The 18519-nt window shown below is 44.2% G+C and overlaps 1 protein-coding gene across 1 annotated transcript in view; it reads right to left on the bottom strand.

Moving 5' to 3' along the window:
• dync2h1 (dynein cytoplasmic 2 heavy chain 1) overlaps positions 1–18519 on the bottom strand; it is a 268404-nt gene that overhangs the window by 187213 nt on the left and 62672 nt on the right. The window contains exons 49-60 of the mRNA XM_080771399.1: positions 16733–16884; positions 15727–15871; positions 13465–13567; positions 11661–11825; positions 10948–11072; positions 10008–10256; positions 9653–9761; positions 9219–9332; positions 8144–8286; positions 6186–6267; positions 4454–4614; positions 3639–3776 (exon numbers count right to left, since the gene is read on the bottom strand). Coding sequence (XP_080627525.1) covers positions 3639–3776; positions 4454–4614; positions 6186–6267; positions 8144–8286; positions 9219–9332; positions 9653–9761; positions 10008–10256; positions 10948–11072; positions 11661–11825; positions 13465–13567; positions 15727–15871; positions 16733–16884 — 1686 coding nt within the window. The remainder of the gene's footprint in view (positions 1–3638; positions 3777–4453; positions 4615–6185; positions 6268–8143; positions 8287–9218; positions 9333–9652; positions 9762–10007; positions 10257–10947; positions 11073–11660; positions 11826–13464; positions 13568–15726; positions 15872–16732; positions 16885–18519) is intronic.

Here is an 18519-nt window from a genome sequence, read left to right as displayed (position 1 = left end):
GAAAGGACTTTTTCATTTGGATGTATGGGCTGTCAAGGCCAGAAGGTAGGTTAGTTGCCACTCAGTTCCCGCATAACTTCAATTTAGGGTATGATGATGATGTCATGTGCATACTCTCTATTTTAGTAGATGTAGTAGGATAAAAGGAGGGGAAAAAAAGAGACTAAGATACTAAAAAAGAAAGAGACCAAGCACATTTTTGAGAAGCCTTGTATCTCCATTTCTCAACTTCCTAATATGTTTTTTTTTCATCATACAAGAGTGTCACACACAAGTAGTGAAATAGCCGATCACAAGTTCACTATGTGCCACAGCGTGACAAGTTGTGAGCCTGTACTTTTTTCACTTATTTTTTAAATAATCATGAAAGCGGAACGGTTTTGGACTTACAAGGTCTCCAGCCGACAGCATGTAGAATCATCTCTACATGTCTCTAAAGCTCATCCATTATGTACATCTGTCCTCGTTTAGAACAGGATCCTGAGGGGGATTCTGTTATACCCGCTGTCGGGTGGATATGACCAAAACCCTCTCTTTTTATATAAAATTCTTGTTTTTAAATTAACGTAGTGAAATAGATTATACAAGCTTAGTTACTTATGCAAATGTTGTGCGACAGTCTTGTATGATGATGTAGGGTGTTCATTTACGGGAAAGAAAACACTAAAAAAACAAAATGTTGAAATATGAAGATACAAGGTTTACGCAGTGGTGTCATGCTCGTAGAACGCAGTACCATGCCGTGGTACCAGTAATTATTTTGACGTGCACGCACGTGCACCGTCCGCGCGTCCCTGCGCGTACGGTAAGCATGCACTCTTACAGCAGTAGACTATGGCTCCAGTAGGCTACTGCTGCTGTGAGGTGTTCTGCACACAAGAAGAATGCCTCCTCATCCATCAAAGAACAGATTAATTCGTCCAAAGCAAACTTTTTAGTTTTGCTAGTGTGCAGTGAAGATGTCTGTCTGACTATTTTATGTCTACTTTTGTGTTTGTGTGTCTACACTATTTAACAATAGGCTTAGTAATAATAATAACAATAATAATAATAAAACTTTATTTGTATAGCACCTTTCATGACATGAAATGCAGCTCAAAGTGCTTTTACAGAACAATGGCGAATAAAAAAGAAAAGCAAGGCAACGACATAAAAAAACAAGCTATGCAGCTGTTCTGTGTGCATGCCACGATACACACATGCACGCGCGTGCATGCACGTGCCCATGCGTGTGACGTTCCGTGGTACCAGAAAATATATCACCATAAGCAAAGCAAAGTTACTATGTTTACCCAGGGTAACTGGACTAAGCTCAAGAACTTGTTTTCAGCCAGGCCCTGCTCGTAGAACATTTCATGGTAGGGGTTCAATGCCTTGCTCAAGGGCACTTCAGCAGTGGTAATTTTAACGTGCCAGTCTGGGGATACGAACTAGCGACCTTCCGATATCAAGACCGCTCCGCAAACCGTTCGGCCACCGCTGCCCCTACCACTGACATGACACCACTGTGTTTACGTCCTATAAAAGTTATCCTCGTCTGACTCCTGTTACCACTGAGTTTACGTCCTATAACAACGTTATCCTCGTCTGACTCCTGTTACCACTGAGTTTACGTCCTATAACAACGTTATCCTCGTCTGACTCCTGTTACCTGAGAGACTTGCCGCTTTACTTTTTTGTACAGACATTCTATTAGTTCTACGACAGGAGGAGATTTTGTCAGAATAAAACTAATCAATCAAAGCAAAGACGCACTTGTCAAACGTATCGGGAGAGAGGCTCGGTGGACCTGCACAAATGTAAATGATCCTCCAATTTCGGTCTGCCTCCCCGAGTCTCTTGTGAATGTCAATGAAGATTAAATTGTATGGTTTAGGAATAGACAGACAGACTGCATTTAACACAGTCGAACCGTCTCAGTCTCCCTCTCTCTGTGGTGGAAGTTACATTTACTCAAGTACAGCACTAATGTATAATGTTGAGGTACTTTTACTGTACTTGAGTGAGTGTTTCCCGGTTTGTGATACATTATACTCCATTTTAATTCCACTACAATTATAATTATTTGACAGCTTTAGTTAATACAGTAATTATGCTGCAGGTTTGCATTATTATTACAGAACATACAGCACACTGACCCTTTATGCCCTATTTTATACTTTGGCCACTCAACTCAACATAGATAATTTATGAGTTCACAACGTGTCACATCATGACATGATTTTATATCAGCTATACTGCAGGTATATTTTGATGTCAATACTTTTGTACTTTTACCCTACTAAAGTACAGGACTTTTCATTATAGATGGTGGTATAGTTATTTTTACTTTAGTAAATAAAACTATATGATGACTTACTTCATCTCTCTCTCCTCCCTGTTTGTCTTCACCTCAAACCACCCCTCCACCTCCCAATTTCTCGATTCCCTCCCTTAACTATTTCCCCATATCTACTGTAGCCCCCTCTTCAGCCCTTCATCTCCGTCCTTCTCAGGACACACAGTTGTTACAGCCCCGAGGGAGATCCCATCCCATCACTTAATTATCAGTCTGTTTCTCTCCTTCCTCCCCCTCATTTGGAGAGATAAGAGAGAGAAGATTTTAACTAATGGGCAAAGTTCAGCATCCATCCTTATTGTCACAATGCGTAATGAGGAACTGAAACTGAAAAACTGCCAGTGAGATGAAAGAGTTTTCACATCAGACAGGACAGGACAGGAGAGGGGGAGGGAGAAGAGGGGGAGAGAGGAGAGGAGAGGAGAGGAGAGGAGAGGAGAGGAGAGGAGAGGAGAGGAGAGGAGAGGAGAGGAGAGGAGAGGAGAGGAGAGGAGAGGAGAGGAGAGGAGAGGAGAGGAGAGGAGAGGAAGAGGGGGAGAGAGGAGAGGGGGAGAGAGAGTGGGTGTTATTATCTAAGCAAAAATGGGAAATGATCTATGGAATGCAAAAGGCAGCTAAATGTGTTGAGTTGCATGTGACAGAGAGAGAGAGAGAGAGAGAGGGTGTGACAGACCAACAGGATGAAGTCATATAGTGTCGTTTGTTCGGAAGTTGAAAAGAGGATACAGTAGCCTGCAGGAGAAACCACTGCAGTATGACCACACACACACACACACACACACACACACACACACACACACACACACTCTCTCTCTTAATCCTGCACATTGCACGTGGTTGCTAAGGGGGGTTTAAACAGGGTTAGAGAGTGTCTTAAACTATTCATAAACTCATCTTTTATCTCACTTATTCATGTTATTCTACTTCATTACAGTCCAGTACAATTCATATTCTTCTCTTGTAATATTGCAAAGGTCTAGCTGTTGTTAGCACGCAATGCCAACATTTTTCTGCTTGTGCCTTGTGCCGTCGTTGACTCTGTATGGAGCATGGTATGCATGTGTGAGTAAGCCCTGTGTCATTAAAAGCCTGCGCCCAACATGGGGCTCAAACCCACGACCCTGAGATTAAGAGTCTCATGCTCTATCGACTGAGCTAGCCGGGCCTGAAACACGATACACCGGCCCGGATTTGGTCTTTGCTCTCTTCACACTGAAACGTGAAGATTTTGCATTGCCATCTCGCTGCGTTCTCTCTCTCTCTCTCACACACACACACACACACACACACACACACACACCTGCATGGATGTGGTGATCTCCTGGAGGGCAGAGTCTGCCTCCTGTTGTTTGGACTTGAGAAGCGCGCTTTGCTCGGCGGCCCGCCTCTTCAGCTCGTCGACCAATGACTTGGCTTCGTTCAGCTTGGACACGCCCGCCTAAGGACACGGAGAGCCAATCACATTTAGGCACTGATGCTGCAATGGTTTTGATCTGAAGTTAGAGATGTTTTCATCTAATCTGGATGTATTATGAAACATGGGTACATGGGTATAGCCAGAATGACCATGTTCGCTGACCTGTGTGTGAGACTGCATCTGTACCTGCTGACATAGTGAGAGGTCGTTTGTGTGTGCGGATTTAGGGGTGGGCAAAAATATGTACTGTATGTATGTACTGTATGTATTTGGTTAAAATGGGTAGGGTTTAAAAAAAGGCAAGAGCTTGCTCTGGTGCACTGGCCTAAAAGTGGGTCCTTAAAAACTGCTAAAACTTCTGAAATGTATGTATGTGTGTATGTATTTTAAAAGGGGGGCTTTTTTGTAAAAATCCCTGCCCGCAATACCTTCATATATTTAAAAAATAATTCAAAAATGGGGTTACCATTAGTCCAAGTTAGACTATACCGCATACCTAACCATGGTCCGAGACCATACTCTAAAACCCAATGGTAAAATGGATATAAAAAAGGGACATTAATAAAGCACATGTTTATTTTAAATAATACTAATAAAAAACAAAATGTAGGAAAAAAATAAAATAAAGGGAACCCATAAAAAGTGTTGGCGACCCAGTGTTGGGAACCCGTGACATAAGAGAACAGCGCTAGCTGTACCTGCAGATGGTGTTGTCTGGTGGAGAGCTGGCTCTGCTTGCTGCTGTATATAGACGTGTAAACATGGAGGAATGCCATGTACTGGCTGGGGGTGGCGCCGTGCTCCCTGCACGACTCGTGGATCTGCAGGAACAGATGACACAGCTCCCCCTGGCTGGGACCTGTGGGAACACGGTTAGGGATAGTGTGTGTACTGTGTATGCCAATAAATAGATTATGTGTAGTATGAAAACCTGCATTTCCTGTCAGTCAGTCAGTGCATCGTGTCACGCCTAGTGTCAAGCCTACATATATGGTCACGCCTCGCGGCATCACGCCTTGTGACACCTTAAAGTTATTAGAGTTGGATGGCACTTACACCCACCTTCTAATGAGAGTGCAAAATATCTCTTGGAAGAGCCACCCATCGACTAATCTAATATACCTTCCCCGTGTGTCTTCACTAGTCCGATCCAGAAGAACAGTTTGCCAGCCACTGCTACAGAGCTGACAATGAGGTTATATCTTCCCTTCTTCTCTGGAGTCCTGCCTCAAAGCAGACCAGAGGTAGAAGACTGTCGTTCCCTGATGTCATCGCTAGGGACACATGCATCAGTAGGCAGGAACTGGGGATAGCACGTCTGGCGTGGCATTGTGAAATCCATGATCTCGACCGAGGTCGAAAAATGATGATGAAGACGGGCTGGGATAAGAGCTTATTTTACTTTCAGCTGTTTCCACATCTTTACATACGGAATAATTCATTTGTTGTCATCTTAGTACAGCGGTCATACATAAAGTGCCTGCCTGTTGTTGCTTGGTATGAAATTGCATTACTTGCATTACTGAAGAACTGTCATTGGAAAAAATTTGACTTTTAAGCCACTTGGTAATCTTCACAAGCGAAGGACGAACATGATGATGTTGTGTAGGGAGTGGGTGTTGGTGTTGATGCAAAGTGTTCACGCTTCAGTGTGAAAAGAGCAAAGGTCAGCCCAAATGGGGTGTGTGTCATGTTGACAACAGGCCCGGCTAGCTCAGTCGGTAGAGCATGAGACTCTTAATCTCAGGGTCGTGGGTTCGAGCCCCACGTTGGGCGTAGGCTTTTAACACATTGATTTCCATTTATGTATTAATTGATTCTTCCACTGCCGACAGTGTTTGTACCTTATCCGTGATGTGTGACCAGATTTGACTGAGAGCCTGCCATCACGCAAATTCCAGCTTGTCATCACTAGGGACACATGCATAAGTAAGCAGGAACTGGGGATGGCAATGAAGGACCCGAATGTCTGGCGTGGCATTGTAAATGATTTCGACCGCGGTCGAAAAATTATGATGATAATTAGTAGTTCTCAACAGGCCCGAAAATTAAGGCCCGGCCCTACCTGGGCCCTCATCAAACCCTTTACACTCAAGACACTGCCCCCCTTATCTCCATATATGGAGCTGACATTCCATATGTTGAGCTGACCTCATCAAACCCTGTACACTCAAGACACGCTCCATATATAGCCAGTACATAATTCATTGCATATGTTGATCTGACCCCCCATGCAAAAGCGCCAGTGGTCTCCCAGCAGTCTGCTGTCACCCAGGCGGATGCGTGCACGTGACATCGCTTCTCGCCCTCAGGGAGTCTTACTGATATATATATATATACACACACACACACACACACACACACACCCCTTGGTTGTACGGCTTTACAGCCTGTAAACAAGTTAAGAGAGACTGTGTGTGTCACTCCTACCTGAGATCTTCCTCTTGTCGCCCTGCTCTCCATCGCTCTTGTCCACCTCGACCTCCCGCTTGGCCAGCAGGAGCTCAGGTATCTACACACACACACACACACACACGCACACACACACACACACACACACACACACACACACACACACACACACACACACACACACACACACACACACACACAATAAAAGAAAACATTTTCACTCAGATGATGATTATCACAAATCTTTGAGTAATAATTAAATTATTCAAGTCCCAATTTATGTAGTTTTTATAATGCATATGTACAGCGGTGTAGGGAGAGGATCCCTACACATATACACACGGACTGTGTGTATATGTGTGTGTAAAGTGTGTATCAGTGCTACACACGGACTGTGTGTATATGTGTGTGTAAAGTGTGTATCAGTGTGTATATGTGTGTGTAAAGTGTGTATCAGTGCTAAGGTCAGACCAAATGGGGGGTCTCACATTTCCCTAGGGTGCAGCATATGCCCCAACAGGCCCGGCTAGCTCAGTCGGTAGAGCATGAGACTCTTAATCTCAGGGTCGTGGGTTCGAGCCCCACGTTGGGCGCAGGCTTTTAAAAACACTCACGGCCCCCCCATCCGTGTCAGCATTGTAGATGCCTCTGATGACCGACCGGCTGTTTGTGTGTGTAAAGAGGGATTATCTGTCAGAGGCACAAGCAGCAAAATGTTGCTGTGTCTTGGTCATAGTCCTCTGTTTCCCAAACAGTTGGTCGGAACTAATGTTTGGGTTGTGGACCAATTTTTATAGGTCGTGGTTAGATATCCCCTTTTTTGTTATATATATATATAGTTTAAAACACTGTTTTTAGCTACAGAAAACATACCACCATCCTTAAAACACAGTTTTTAGCTACAGAAAACACACCACCATCCTTAAAAACACTGTTTTTAGATACAGAAAACACACCACCATCCTTAAAACACTGTTTTTAGCTACAGAAAACACACCACCATCCTTAAAACACTGTGTTTAGCTACAGAAAACACACCACCATCCTTAAAACACTGTGTTTAGCTACAGAAAACACACCACCATCCTTAAAACACTGTTTTTAGCTACAGAAAACACACCACCATCCTTAAAACACTGTTTTTAGATACAGAAAACACACCACCATCCTTAAAACACTGTGTTTAGCTACAGAAAACACACCACCATCCTTAAAAACACTGTGTTTAGCTACAGAAAACACACCACCATCCTTAAAACACTGTTTTTTGGCTACAGAAAACACACCACCATCCTTAAAACACTGTTTTTTGGCTACAGAAAACACACCACCATCCTTAAAACACTGTGTTTAGCTACAGAAAACACACCACCATCCTTAAAAACACTGTGTTTAGCTACAGAAAACACACCACCATCCTTAAAACACTGTTTTTTGGCTACAGAAAACACACCACCATCCTTAAAACACTGTTTTTAGCTACAGAAAACACACCACCATCCTACTTTTGTACAAGCTCACAACGCAACACACTATGAGCTAATATGTAGATCTGCTACTTTTGGCAAATGTGTGCCGCAGAATAGGGACACTAGGCCATTGGTTCTCAACCTGTTAAAAAAAAGCCGATATGCAAGCTCATAATGCCTCGCGTGAAGCTTGTAGATTGGCTATTTTCTTATATAAAAAGAAATATGTTTGTTGATCACTTTTTCTTTGCTTTTTTAACTTAAATTGTCACTTCACAACATCAGCTGCACTGGATTATCGCAATAGGACAAGAAACATTTGTTAAGGACCCACACGCGTCTTGGATCATGGCGTCACATAATACACTAGTGGAAACCTCTCTGAATGCTGGTAACAGCAGGATATAGACCAACAAAGTAATGAGTTTAGGTAAAGATGTTTAGGTTGTTGATTTTGTCTGTGCATACTCTCCATTCTCTCTCTCTCTCTCTCCCTCCCTCTCTCACCTTCTTCATGCTGCTCTCGGACCATCCCTCCATCCACTGGACAGAACAGCGGCGGTACAGGGCCGGGTTGCTCTCACAGTTGATGGTGAAGCTGTCGTTGGTGCAATCCATGATCAGAACCACGTGCAGGTTCTGCTGGATTCCTGGTACGCGCGCACACACACGCACGCAAGTATGCACGCACAGGAGGAGAAGGAGAGAAGGAATCAGAATCAACTGTATTGTCAAATCACGATTAAAATGTATAAAGTGAGTGGATGAAATTAAAACGATGTGTGCAAGCTCTCATTACTGCAGTTACAGGAAGAGTTAGACATGGGAGTCTTGTGTAGCTTGTGTAGGAACTAAAAAATATTTTGAACTTTCCGTTGATGAAAATATATTGTAAAAAATATCTATACTTTTTTTTCAGCAGCAAACTAGGATAATTTTGATTTATATTAGGACACATTTGCGTGACCGTGAACACAAAACGTGGGGAGGAGGCGTCACATTTGCTTTACCCGCAGATCATTTTGAGAGCTTCCGTGCCTCCAGACTGTATGACGGAAGAATTAGACCAAAAGATGACCGATACAAGCGCGAGAGAGAGCGAGAGAGATGGATGATAATTGGATTTTTAAGTGTTCCTAAATGAAATTACTGAGAGAGAGAGAGAGAGAGAGAGAGAGAGAGAGAGAGGGAATGTAAAGGTAGGTGTGCAAGGCTACTCACACATGCACAGAGACACACATGCACAGACACACACACACAAGACAATGTTATTCACTTTTGCCAAATGTAAGTTCATTATTAGCGTGTGTGAACAGTCCTCGCAGACCATGGGATCTGTAGCAGTGGTCGATGTTCCCATAGCCCGGATGGATGGCTGGTGAAAATTACGAGTATGAACTAGTTATGGTAGTAACTAGTAATGGACTACTTCTACTAACCATAACTATTTGTATATCAATATAATCCTAAAACACCCCTGAACCACTGCTCTAGATGTTGAAGAGAGATCCTCAATAGACAGAAAATGGATGGATGGATGGATGGATTCATGGATGGATGGATGGATGGATGGAATACTGACTGTGGGAGAAGTAGTTGTAGAGCGGTCCGGTGAAGCCGTCCTGAGAGGCAGGGTCTTTGAGGGAGGAGAGCAGAGGTTCCAGCTCCTCTGGAGAGTACAGACCAGGTACCTCACCTGAGAACATCCACACACCATTCATATGAATGTATGGAACATCCACACACCATGCCCATGAAAAGGTAGGGTAAGTGCTATTTTCCAGCCATTCAGTTGCGATTTTATATTTATTTATTTATTTGGGGGGGTCCCAAAATTAGTAGTTCTCTTTTTTTCTTTGTTCTCTCCCCCCCCCCCCCCCCCCATGAACCCTGGTTTGATATGCATTAGGCCACAGACATCCATTAGATGTTTTTATTTATGTATTACTAATTCATAGACCCCTCTGAGTAAATGAAGTTACTTGAGTACCAGTGGACGAGGTGGACAGAACAGACCTGAGGACAGCAGACTGTTGACCATCTCTAAGAAGGACGGATGGACAAACTGGTAGTCCTCCAGCAAGAGCACCACCTGCTGGCCATCCAGCCCTGCTAGCTGCATCACCTACACACGCGCGCACACACACACACACACACACACACACACACACAGGTACAATGGGTATTGCATAGCCGGGTGGCGCATGGATCTCCAACTTCCACTGACACCACTCTAGTTTTAATAGTTTGGCATTTAGCAGACGCTCGTAATCCATAAATAAACCAATAACCCAAAGAAAATCAATAATCTGTGCATATAAACTATAAACACTATAGGGTCTACATAACATAGCAGTGCTGAATTCCTTACCGTCTTCAGGTCGTTGCTGAAGTGTTTGAGGGAGTAGCCGCGGGAGATCTTGGGCGTGTGCAGCGTGTAGTTGTGCATGTGGGACACCAGGCAGGTGGCGGTGCGCCGGCCCACCCCACTACGGCCCGCCAGAAGCAGGGAGCCCCCTGGGCGGCTCAGGACGCGGTCCACCCGCGACACGAAATCACACACCTCCCAGAACAGCAGCAGGTCCAGCTCCCTGTTGTCACGGCTGTACAGGACCGATCCCTGCATGAATGGATGGAGAGAAGGAGAAACAATATAGCAAAATATCTTCTTTGTACTGTACATTTAGGAGTGAGAGTGTTGGTGTCCGTGCACAAACACTTCAGAGTGTGAAGTTTAATGCTCAGACCAAATATATCAAGTTTCTAACAGGCCCGGCTAGCTCAGTCGGTAGAGCATGAGACTCTTAATCTCAGGGTCGTGGGTTCGAGCCCCACGTTGGGCGCTGGCTTTTAATGACACAGGATTCAATCACACACACTCCCTGCCTGTATGTGTTGACTATGAATGCAGACTGTCTGGGTGTGTGTGTTTGTGAAGATGGATCTTAATTAAGGACAAGAGCATGAAAGGGAAAGTGTGGGACGGAGGGTGCATGGTATCTCTGACACCTCCAAGGTTAACACAAGGAGGACAAAGAGAGGAGGTGGTGGCGTGGGAAGATGGGATGGAAGGAGACAGAATGTCAGAGTGATGAGAGAAGGACAGAGGGGTGAATGGAGGTTATTTCCCAATGAAAAGTTTCCCCAAGTTTTTTCTTTCTTCATAAATACAAAATGAGCTTATACATAAGTTGTTTCTACTTCTACCCCATCAAGTTGGTATAGGAAGGGAGGCTCCAGGGGAATAAGAATAGGAACCAGTGACTTACAGAGTGATGGGTACATGTCCCAGCGGTGCGCGGTGTGTTTACCTTCTGTATGACCTGTCTGAGGTCAGCCGAGTCCAGGCGTCCCAGAGGTTTACCGTGAGGAGGCAGGGCCTGACCTGGAGCCATCACTGAGCCTTCTGACGCACCCCATGTCACATAGAACCCATCTAGAGAGAGACCACACACACACACACACACACACACACACACACATCTCTTGAATGCTGCCTTTGGGTACAGCATGGAAAGGAGACATTTACATTTATTTCACCATAGTAAAGGCTATGGTCTGGGAGGGGGCACTTTTTTACAGACATGCACATGCTAGATTGGCGATGTTTTTTTTGTTTTGTTATGTACTGCACTTCATGTGCAGTACATAACATAAGTTTGCGTCACGCGTCAAATGCCACGCTGCGACAAATGCTGTTTGAATATATATTTTTTAATCTTGAAACGTGTTTGAAATATTTCTATATCTTCTGGCCGGTCCCTGGCACAAAGCATTTTCAGATGGGGAGTCCGGGGCATAATATATATTAATTTGGAGGTCCTTGACACGAAACAGTTTGAGAACTACTAATTTAGAAGGCATTTGTAGAATCGGATTCAGGTCTTAACAGGGTACAAATGGATAGTTTTATATGTTTTTATCACATTTTGATCAGGGCATCCTGACAAAGAGAGCTTGCTCTCGACTGTCACCCCTGAATAGGATTATAGGAATATAGGTGCCGTTGTGTCATGTACCGTACCGGTCATGTTGTCCAGGGCGTCAGAACTCCAGTCTCCTCTGATGACGGAGGCCAGGATATTGTCAAAGGTATGCTGGTCTTTGGACGACACCAGTCTGTCTCTGAACAGACGCCTTGCCTCGTACGCCACCACCTCCAATACGCTGTCTGTCACGTTGGATTGAGCTGGAGACAGAGAGAGAGAGGAGAGGGAGAGAGAGATAGAGTGAGACAGAGAGAGGTTCAATAATACAGTTGCTGTTACTGAGCACTCACTTTAATGAAGTTAAGAGGAAGGTTTCTGCATGTGCACACGCGCACAGGCACACACAGACACACACACACACACACACACACACACACACACACACAGACACACAGACACAGACACACAGACAGACACACACACACACACACACACACACACACACACACACACACACACACACACACAATTGTGGCTGGTGGGACTGTTCTATGTAATGTGGTAGAATTCTTTATTTATGTCCTAATTATACCCTTACTTATTTATTATATGTAATGTCTACTGCTCATACCTGCATTTACTTACTGACCTGTATTTAATGTATCACTTTACTGACATGTTTGCTCTGTGGGGAGATGCAAAAATAAATACCTTTTGCTGTACTGTACCTGTACTGTACATTGAATGACCTCATCTCAATTAAGGATTGAACTGAATGCAGGCCTCAAGAATCAGCCGAGTAAATGGTGCATTTATATAGCACCTATATCCAAGGTGCTTTACATAGATTGTGCATTACATTCACACACACAGACATCGATGCCGGAGGAAACCATGCAAGGCACCAATAACCTGCACATCGGGAGCAATTAGGGGTTCACACGTTGACACTAACTCTGGGGGAGCCAGGGTTCGAACTGGGAACCTTGCGGTTGCCATCTGGTCACTCTACCCCTGATCCACTGCAGACCCTCAATGAGTGCCGCTACTTAAAAACAGAAGTGTCCTCCTTCATTAAAGTAATCCCAAAAGACAGCTGTGCTCACAATTTGTGATATTACATTGAGCCAGATTGTGTTCACTAGCAGCGCCGTCATTTTCAATATTGAAGTCAGTGACATGGACACACACACACACACACACACACACACACACACACACAGAATGAGGTGCAGTGGCATCACAGATAAGACATTTAGTTAAATGGATCTATATGGAATATAAAGTACAGTATGAGGTCTACTCTACAAGACATAATCTACAGTTATGTCCATAAACAAATGCACACAGTTGTTCTCACCACACAAACACATAGACACAATGCACAATGAACAATTGAGGAGACACAGAGAGAAGAGGTTGTTACATACCCAGTGGAAGATAAGCAGCAAAGGGAAAGGAAAAGAGTAAGTAAAAGAAAAATATGATGAGCACAGGAGAAAAAAATAATAAGTTTGTTCGCTGGCGCGTTTAATTAAAATAAATGATTGGACCCACTATCACTGTGTCAACACATTGCACTGGGGGAGAGGAGTGGAGCGACAGGCAGAGGAGAAGATGATGAAAGAGGGATAGATAGACGAGTGACAGAGGGGGGAGAGAGAGAGAGAGAGGGGGGATGGAACAGAAGGGAAGGTGAGAGCAAGAGTTGAGGGACTTCCAAGGTAAAAAGTGAACCAACAGGGAAAGAAGATATCTGCTGCCGTCCCTTTGATTGTGGCATCAAAACCAGTGTGACACACCATGGTGGGATTGGATTTTACACTGGGATACAGAGGCAGCACATTTTATGAAGATGAGGTCCTTGTGTGTGTGTGTGTGTGTGTGTGTGTGTGTTACCTGCAGTCAGGTTGTATCGCAGCAGGCTGAGCACCCACTGTGTGAGGATACAGGGGGTGAAGAGGTAGTGGTTGTGGTCATCTACTGTAAACTTGGCCTTCACCTGAGAAGCACATACAGTACACACACGACTTTGGTAGCAAACATTAATATTGACTAAGGCCATGAACCTCAAACATGCTGATTTCACACATTCGCACGTGCGCGCACACACACACACACACACACACACACACACACACACACGAAACCTTGATTCCTGACACGCACACACATCCACAAACAGCCTGTCTTCAGACAATGCCAACAGGTGTTCACTTTCACTTAGAAAAGGTGTACATGAATATTTCAAATGTTTTGTAGTTTTTCAAATTATAATGGAAGTCAATGGAAGATTTTGGTACACTTCTTCATACTTTCAACAAGAAACTCAATTCACAATTTAAAAAATCCACCTTACTGTGGAAATGCACGGTTGAAATTGTTACTTTGAAATAATTAGCAGTTTTTTTAAATATTTAACTTTAAGTGCCCAATGCATTGTCAATGGCCATGGTTATTTATAACTCATTGACCGCCACAAAAACCTCCGGCACTGTCGGCTACCGCCACTATTGACAGCGCTCTATTTCGGGTTAGCGAGAATCGGCTATAGCTAATGTGATCATCGTTAGAATCAGAGTCAGGGGAGGGAAAAACACACCGAACTTGAGCGTTGCCTAGCGACCGGGAGCCCTGACACGTCACACGCTAATAAAAGCATGATGAAATTTTGAAAATGTTGCCTTACATAAATTGTTAATGGTGGCCATTTGGATGTGGACGCTGTGGTGACCCCGAAGGTCGCCGGCTTGGGCACCCTAGCTAAATCATTCGAGCATGCCCTGGGCTACATTTGTACAAATGTGGTGCTTTTAGACAAATTAGCACAAAATCATCCTTATCTCTACCTAAGCTCCTCCACTATTGTTGAGGGGCGCCCCTCCTATATCCAGCTTTTGGTGTGTGTGCACAAACTTTGTCCTATACAAACATTGAATTCCCATTGACAATGAATGGACATTTTTACATCATAGTGTCTGAGCAAATACACATACCGGTAGTGTCTATTTTACGTCATGATGATGTACGATGATAAGAGGCGCCCCTCACTTAACACGGGAGGGATTTTTATACTATTATTTTTTGGCTTGAAGCGAGCCCACATTGTTTCTTTAGGAACAATAATTTCTAGTTGCATTTTAAATATATATTTGTTGTACCGGTACATAAATTCACTAGTCCAGTAGTGGCAATGCAATCGTATCCTCAAGCCTCAAAATGTTTCCATAAGGCAATAAAGCACCTTTGAATTAGGTGTCTGCGGGGCATGGGGCATGAGATGTGTGTGTGAGTGATTCCTGTGTCATTAAAAGCCTGCGCCCAACGTGGGGCTCGAACCCACGACCCTGAGATTAAGAGTCTCATGCTCTACCGACTGAGCTAGCCGGGCGTATTGAAGCTGGCAGACTGTAACCCCATTTGCTATGACCTTCTCTAACTTTACATTGATGTGTGAAGTTTTTGCACTGATATCAATAGCCACTTCCACTCCCACCCACACTTCCACTAGGGCGGTGACTGATTCAGATTAAACTATGCAATTAATTCCAATTATGGTATATTAAGCTAATAAAAGCGTAAATGTTCCAAGAGACATATAACATTCCCATAATGTTTACACAGCAGTAAAGACACTTGTAATGCAGTAGTGTCTGTATTACAACTGTTCAGAGCTACAGTGAGTATTACGACTGTTCATAGAGCCCGTACTGTGATGTATTATGACTGTTCATAGAGCCCGTACTGTGATGTATTGACTGTTCATAGAGCCTGTACTGTGATGTATTATGACTGTTCATAGAGCATGTACTGTGATGTATTGACTGTTCATAGAGCCTGTACTGTGATGTATTATGACTGTTCATAGAGCCTGTACTGTGATGTATTATGACTGTTCATAGAGCATGTACTGTGATGTATTGACTGTTCATAGAGCCTGTACTGTGATGTATTATGACTGTTCATAGAGCCCGTACTGTGATGTATTATGACTGTTCATAGAGCATGTACTGTGATGTATTGACTGTTCATAGAGCCTGTACTGTGATGTATTATGACTGTTCATAGAGCCCGTACTGTGATGTATTATGACTGTCCATAGAGCCAGTGACCACATTATAAGTGTATAAAGTCATCTACTGTATTCATGGTGTATTATACCTGTTCATAGACCTGCACCATAGAGCCTGCCAGCTGCTGGGTCTTCCTCATGCTGGCCCAGGATGCCTCGCTGCCCAGGCTGTGCTGCAGCACTGGGTGCAGGTATGCTGAGTAGATCGTCTGCAGCTGTTCCCTGTCTGGGTAACTAGGAACACAGCAAGACAGGAACAGACGGAGAGAAGGCAGGGAGACTGTTATTATTACAGGAAGAGAGAAGAGAAGTATTGCTTAATTGTTTCTCAGATGGATGTACTGGTGCTCTTAGGGCACTCAGAAAGTCTATTGATTTGGGAACTGGTATTATGATAAATTCATCCAACATTCGTAAAATTACCGTAGTTAAATCTGGAAACTAACCCTTGACAACTCTTGCACCATACAACCAGTTGCCAAAAATATGCCAGCCACCGCCAAGTACCATGTTGCCAAGCTAGCTTTTTGCATCATTAATTTATTTTTCCTGGCCAGAGTGAGTTTCTTAATTCAGTGGTTCCCAAAGTGGGGTCTGGCGACCGCCAGGGATCCTCGAGGAGGGAGTTCCAGTCCCAGCTAAATGATAGTTTGGAACCAAATGAACCCTTATGGGTCTGTAATTCCAAGAGTGTACAAATGTAACCAAACAGGTCCATTTGGTTCCATTTGTACACTCTCAGAGTTAAATTAACTTAGATTTTCCAATATAAATTGGGGGTCCCAGAGATAGAAATGCCATTAAAATGGGTGGTCTGTAGACTAATATGCATGTCAAACTGGGGGGGGGGGTCCTTGAAACGGGTTGAGAATCACTGCTTGAGCCATAAAAATCTTCTCTTATGGGGGGTCCCTGGCATATATTTTCAAATCGGGGGTCCATGGGCTAATTAGTGTCAATTTGAGGGTCCTTGACATGAAAAAGTTTGGGAACCACTGTCTTAAATTATACCTGTAGATTGATGCACAACTGTAAACGAGACTTATGTTAGTAGTAGTAAGTAGGAAGTAGGAAGATGAATGGCTGCATACTCACTCTATGGTGCAAATGCGCACTATGGAGGAGAAACGTGTGGTGAGTGCGTGTCGGCCCATGGCGCCCCCAGCTGACATGGAGGCCACCACCTGGATGTTCTCCAAACCCACCCACTCCAGGTTCTCATCATAGAAACCCTGATATGTCAACACCTGGAAGACAGAGAGACAGACAGAGACAAACCATGATATGTCAACACCTGGAAGACAGAGAGACAGACAGAGACAAACCCTGATATGTCAACACCTGGAGGATAGAGAGACAGACAGAGACAAACCATGATATGTCAACACCTGGAGGATAGAGAGACAGACAGAGACAAAGGGATAGACGGAGCTGGATTACTGACAACTTCAAGTGTACTGTGACAGTGGCTCAGGAGGTAGAGCAACAGTTTGGGAGTTGTAAGGTTCCTGGGCTCATCCTGTGTTACTCATTGTTAATAGTAGTTGTAGTAGATAACAGTAGCACAATTTAAAAATTTGCAAAAATAATGCAGTTTGTGTGTTTGACTACTAGGGTTTTGACTGGATTACTACAATGACCATAATGCTTTGGTGCACTCACCCCACTCAAGCCCCCAGAATGGCTGGGCAACATTGAAGTCGGCCCCCTACTGGTCAAAATATGTTACTGCAGGCGGGCTGGGCCCAGGTTAAATTTATGAATGAATCGTGATGTAGGACGTGACGCAGAGGTACCACAAGAACAGCGCGAGGGGTACTATGATAGGAGCCAACCAATCATATCAGCGCTCGAGGGGTACTGCCCGTAAGACATTGTTGTTCTTCCGGGTGCCTCAAAACGCCACTGAGCAACTTCCATTGAAGTGAACAGCAGGGGGCGAGGCTGTCGCTCCTCAATCCGTTGTCTAGATAATAGTATAGCTCTATGACCCCACCTTGTGGAGAGGGGGAGGGGCTGTCTTACTGAGACAAGATGTAGTCAAGGAAGGAAGTGTGACCAGTGTCTGTGACATCACAGACACTTTGAAATACTAAAATATCTCAAAACACATGTCGAAGTGTTCTTGAGCAAGACACTGAACCCCTATACTGTAGCTGGCCCTGATGCGCAGGTTGGTGCCTTGTATGGTTTCCTTTGTTGTTTGTGTGTGAAATTGTGAATGTAATGCACCATTTATTTATTTATCGTCCATTTTCATCAAAAGTGTGTCTGAAAACTGAGTTTATGGCTTTATTGTTTATTGTTGCAAGGGATTATATATACTAGAATTTCGCCCCCCTTCGGGGGGCTCAATCCTAGTGTCGTTGCAGCGCAATATGGGAAGAAGGAAATTGCGGGAATTGACAGACTCCACTTCATGTTTCAGCTGTGGTTTTAAACTCAGTAGTGTGCCCTGCACACAGCGCACACTCGCAATTGCAGCTGGAGGGCGACGCGACACACACACACACACACACACACACACACACACACACACACACACACACACACACACACACACACACACACAGAGCGATGTGTGGATAAATCACTGAGATTTGGGAAATGTGTTCAGAAGTACAACGATTAAGCACGCACAGGCAAATGTCAGAAGCATCTGTTTCGGTTTCCAAACAGGAAGTTGTAAATGTGCTTATTAGACGGAGGCAGCGTGATGCTGGCATCTATTGTGATGCCAGCATCACCACATTTCACATAGAAATATAAGCACCCATTTACTCGCTTAGCGGAGACTGTGGGGTGGTAGAGGACATCTCCCCGGACGCGTGGGTATGTCCAGATAGTTGCCTCGCGGAGGCCTCTTTGTCCAGTGTCCATTC

This window comes from Protomyctophum bolini (genome assembly GCF_963924005.1).
Source record: "Protomyctophum bolini genome assembly, chromosome: 9".
Taxonomy (NCBI): domain Eukaryota; kingdom Metazoa; phylum Chordata; class Actinopteri; order Myctophiformes; family Myctophidae; genus Protomyctophum; species Protomyctophum bolini.
The sequence above is the reverse complement of the archived record's forward strand: the minus strand, read 5'-3'. Positions and strand labels throughout refer to the sequence as shown.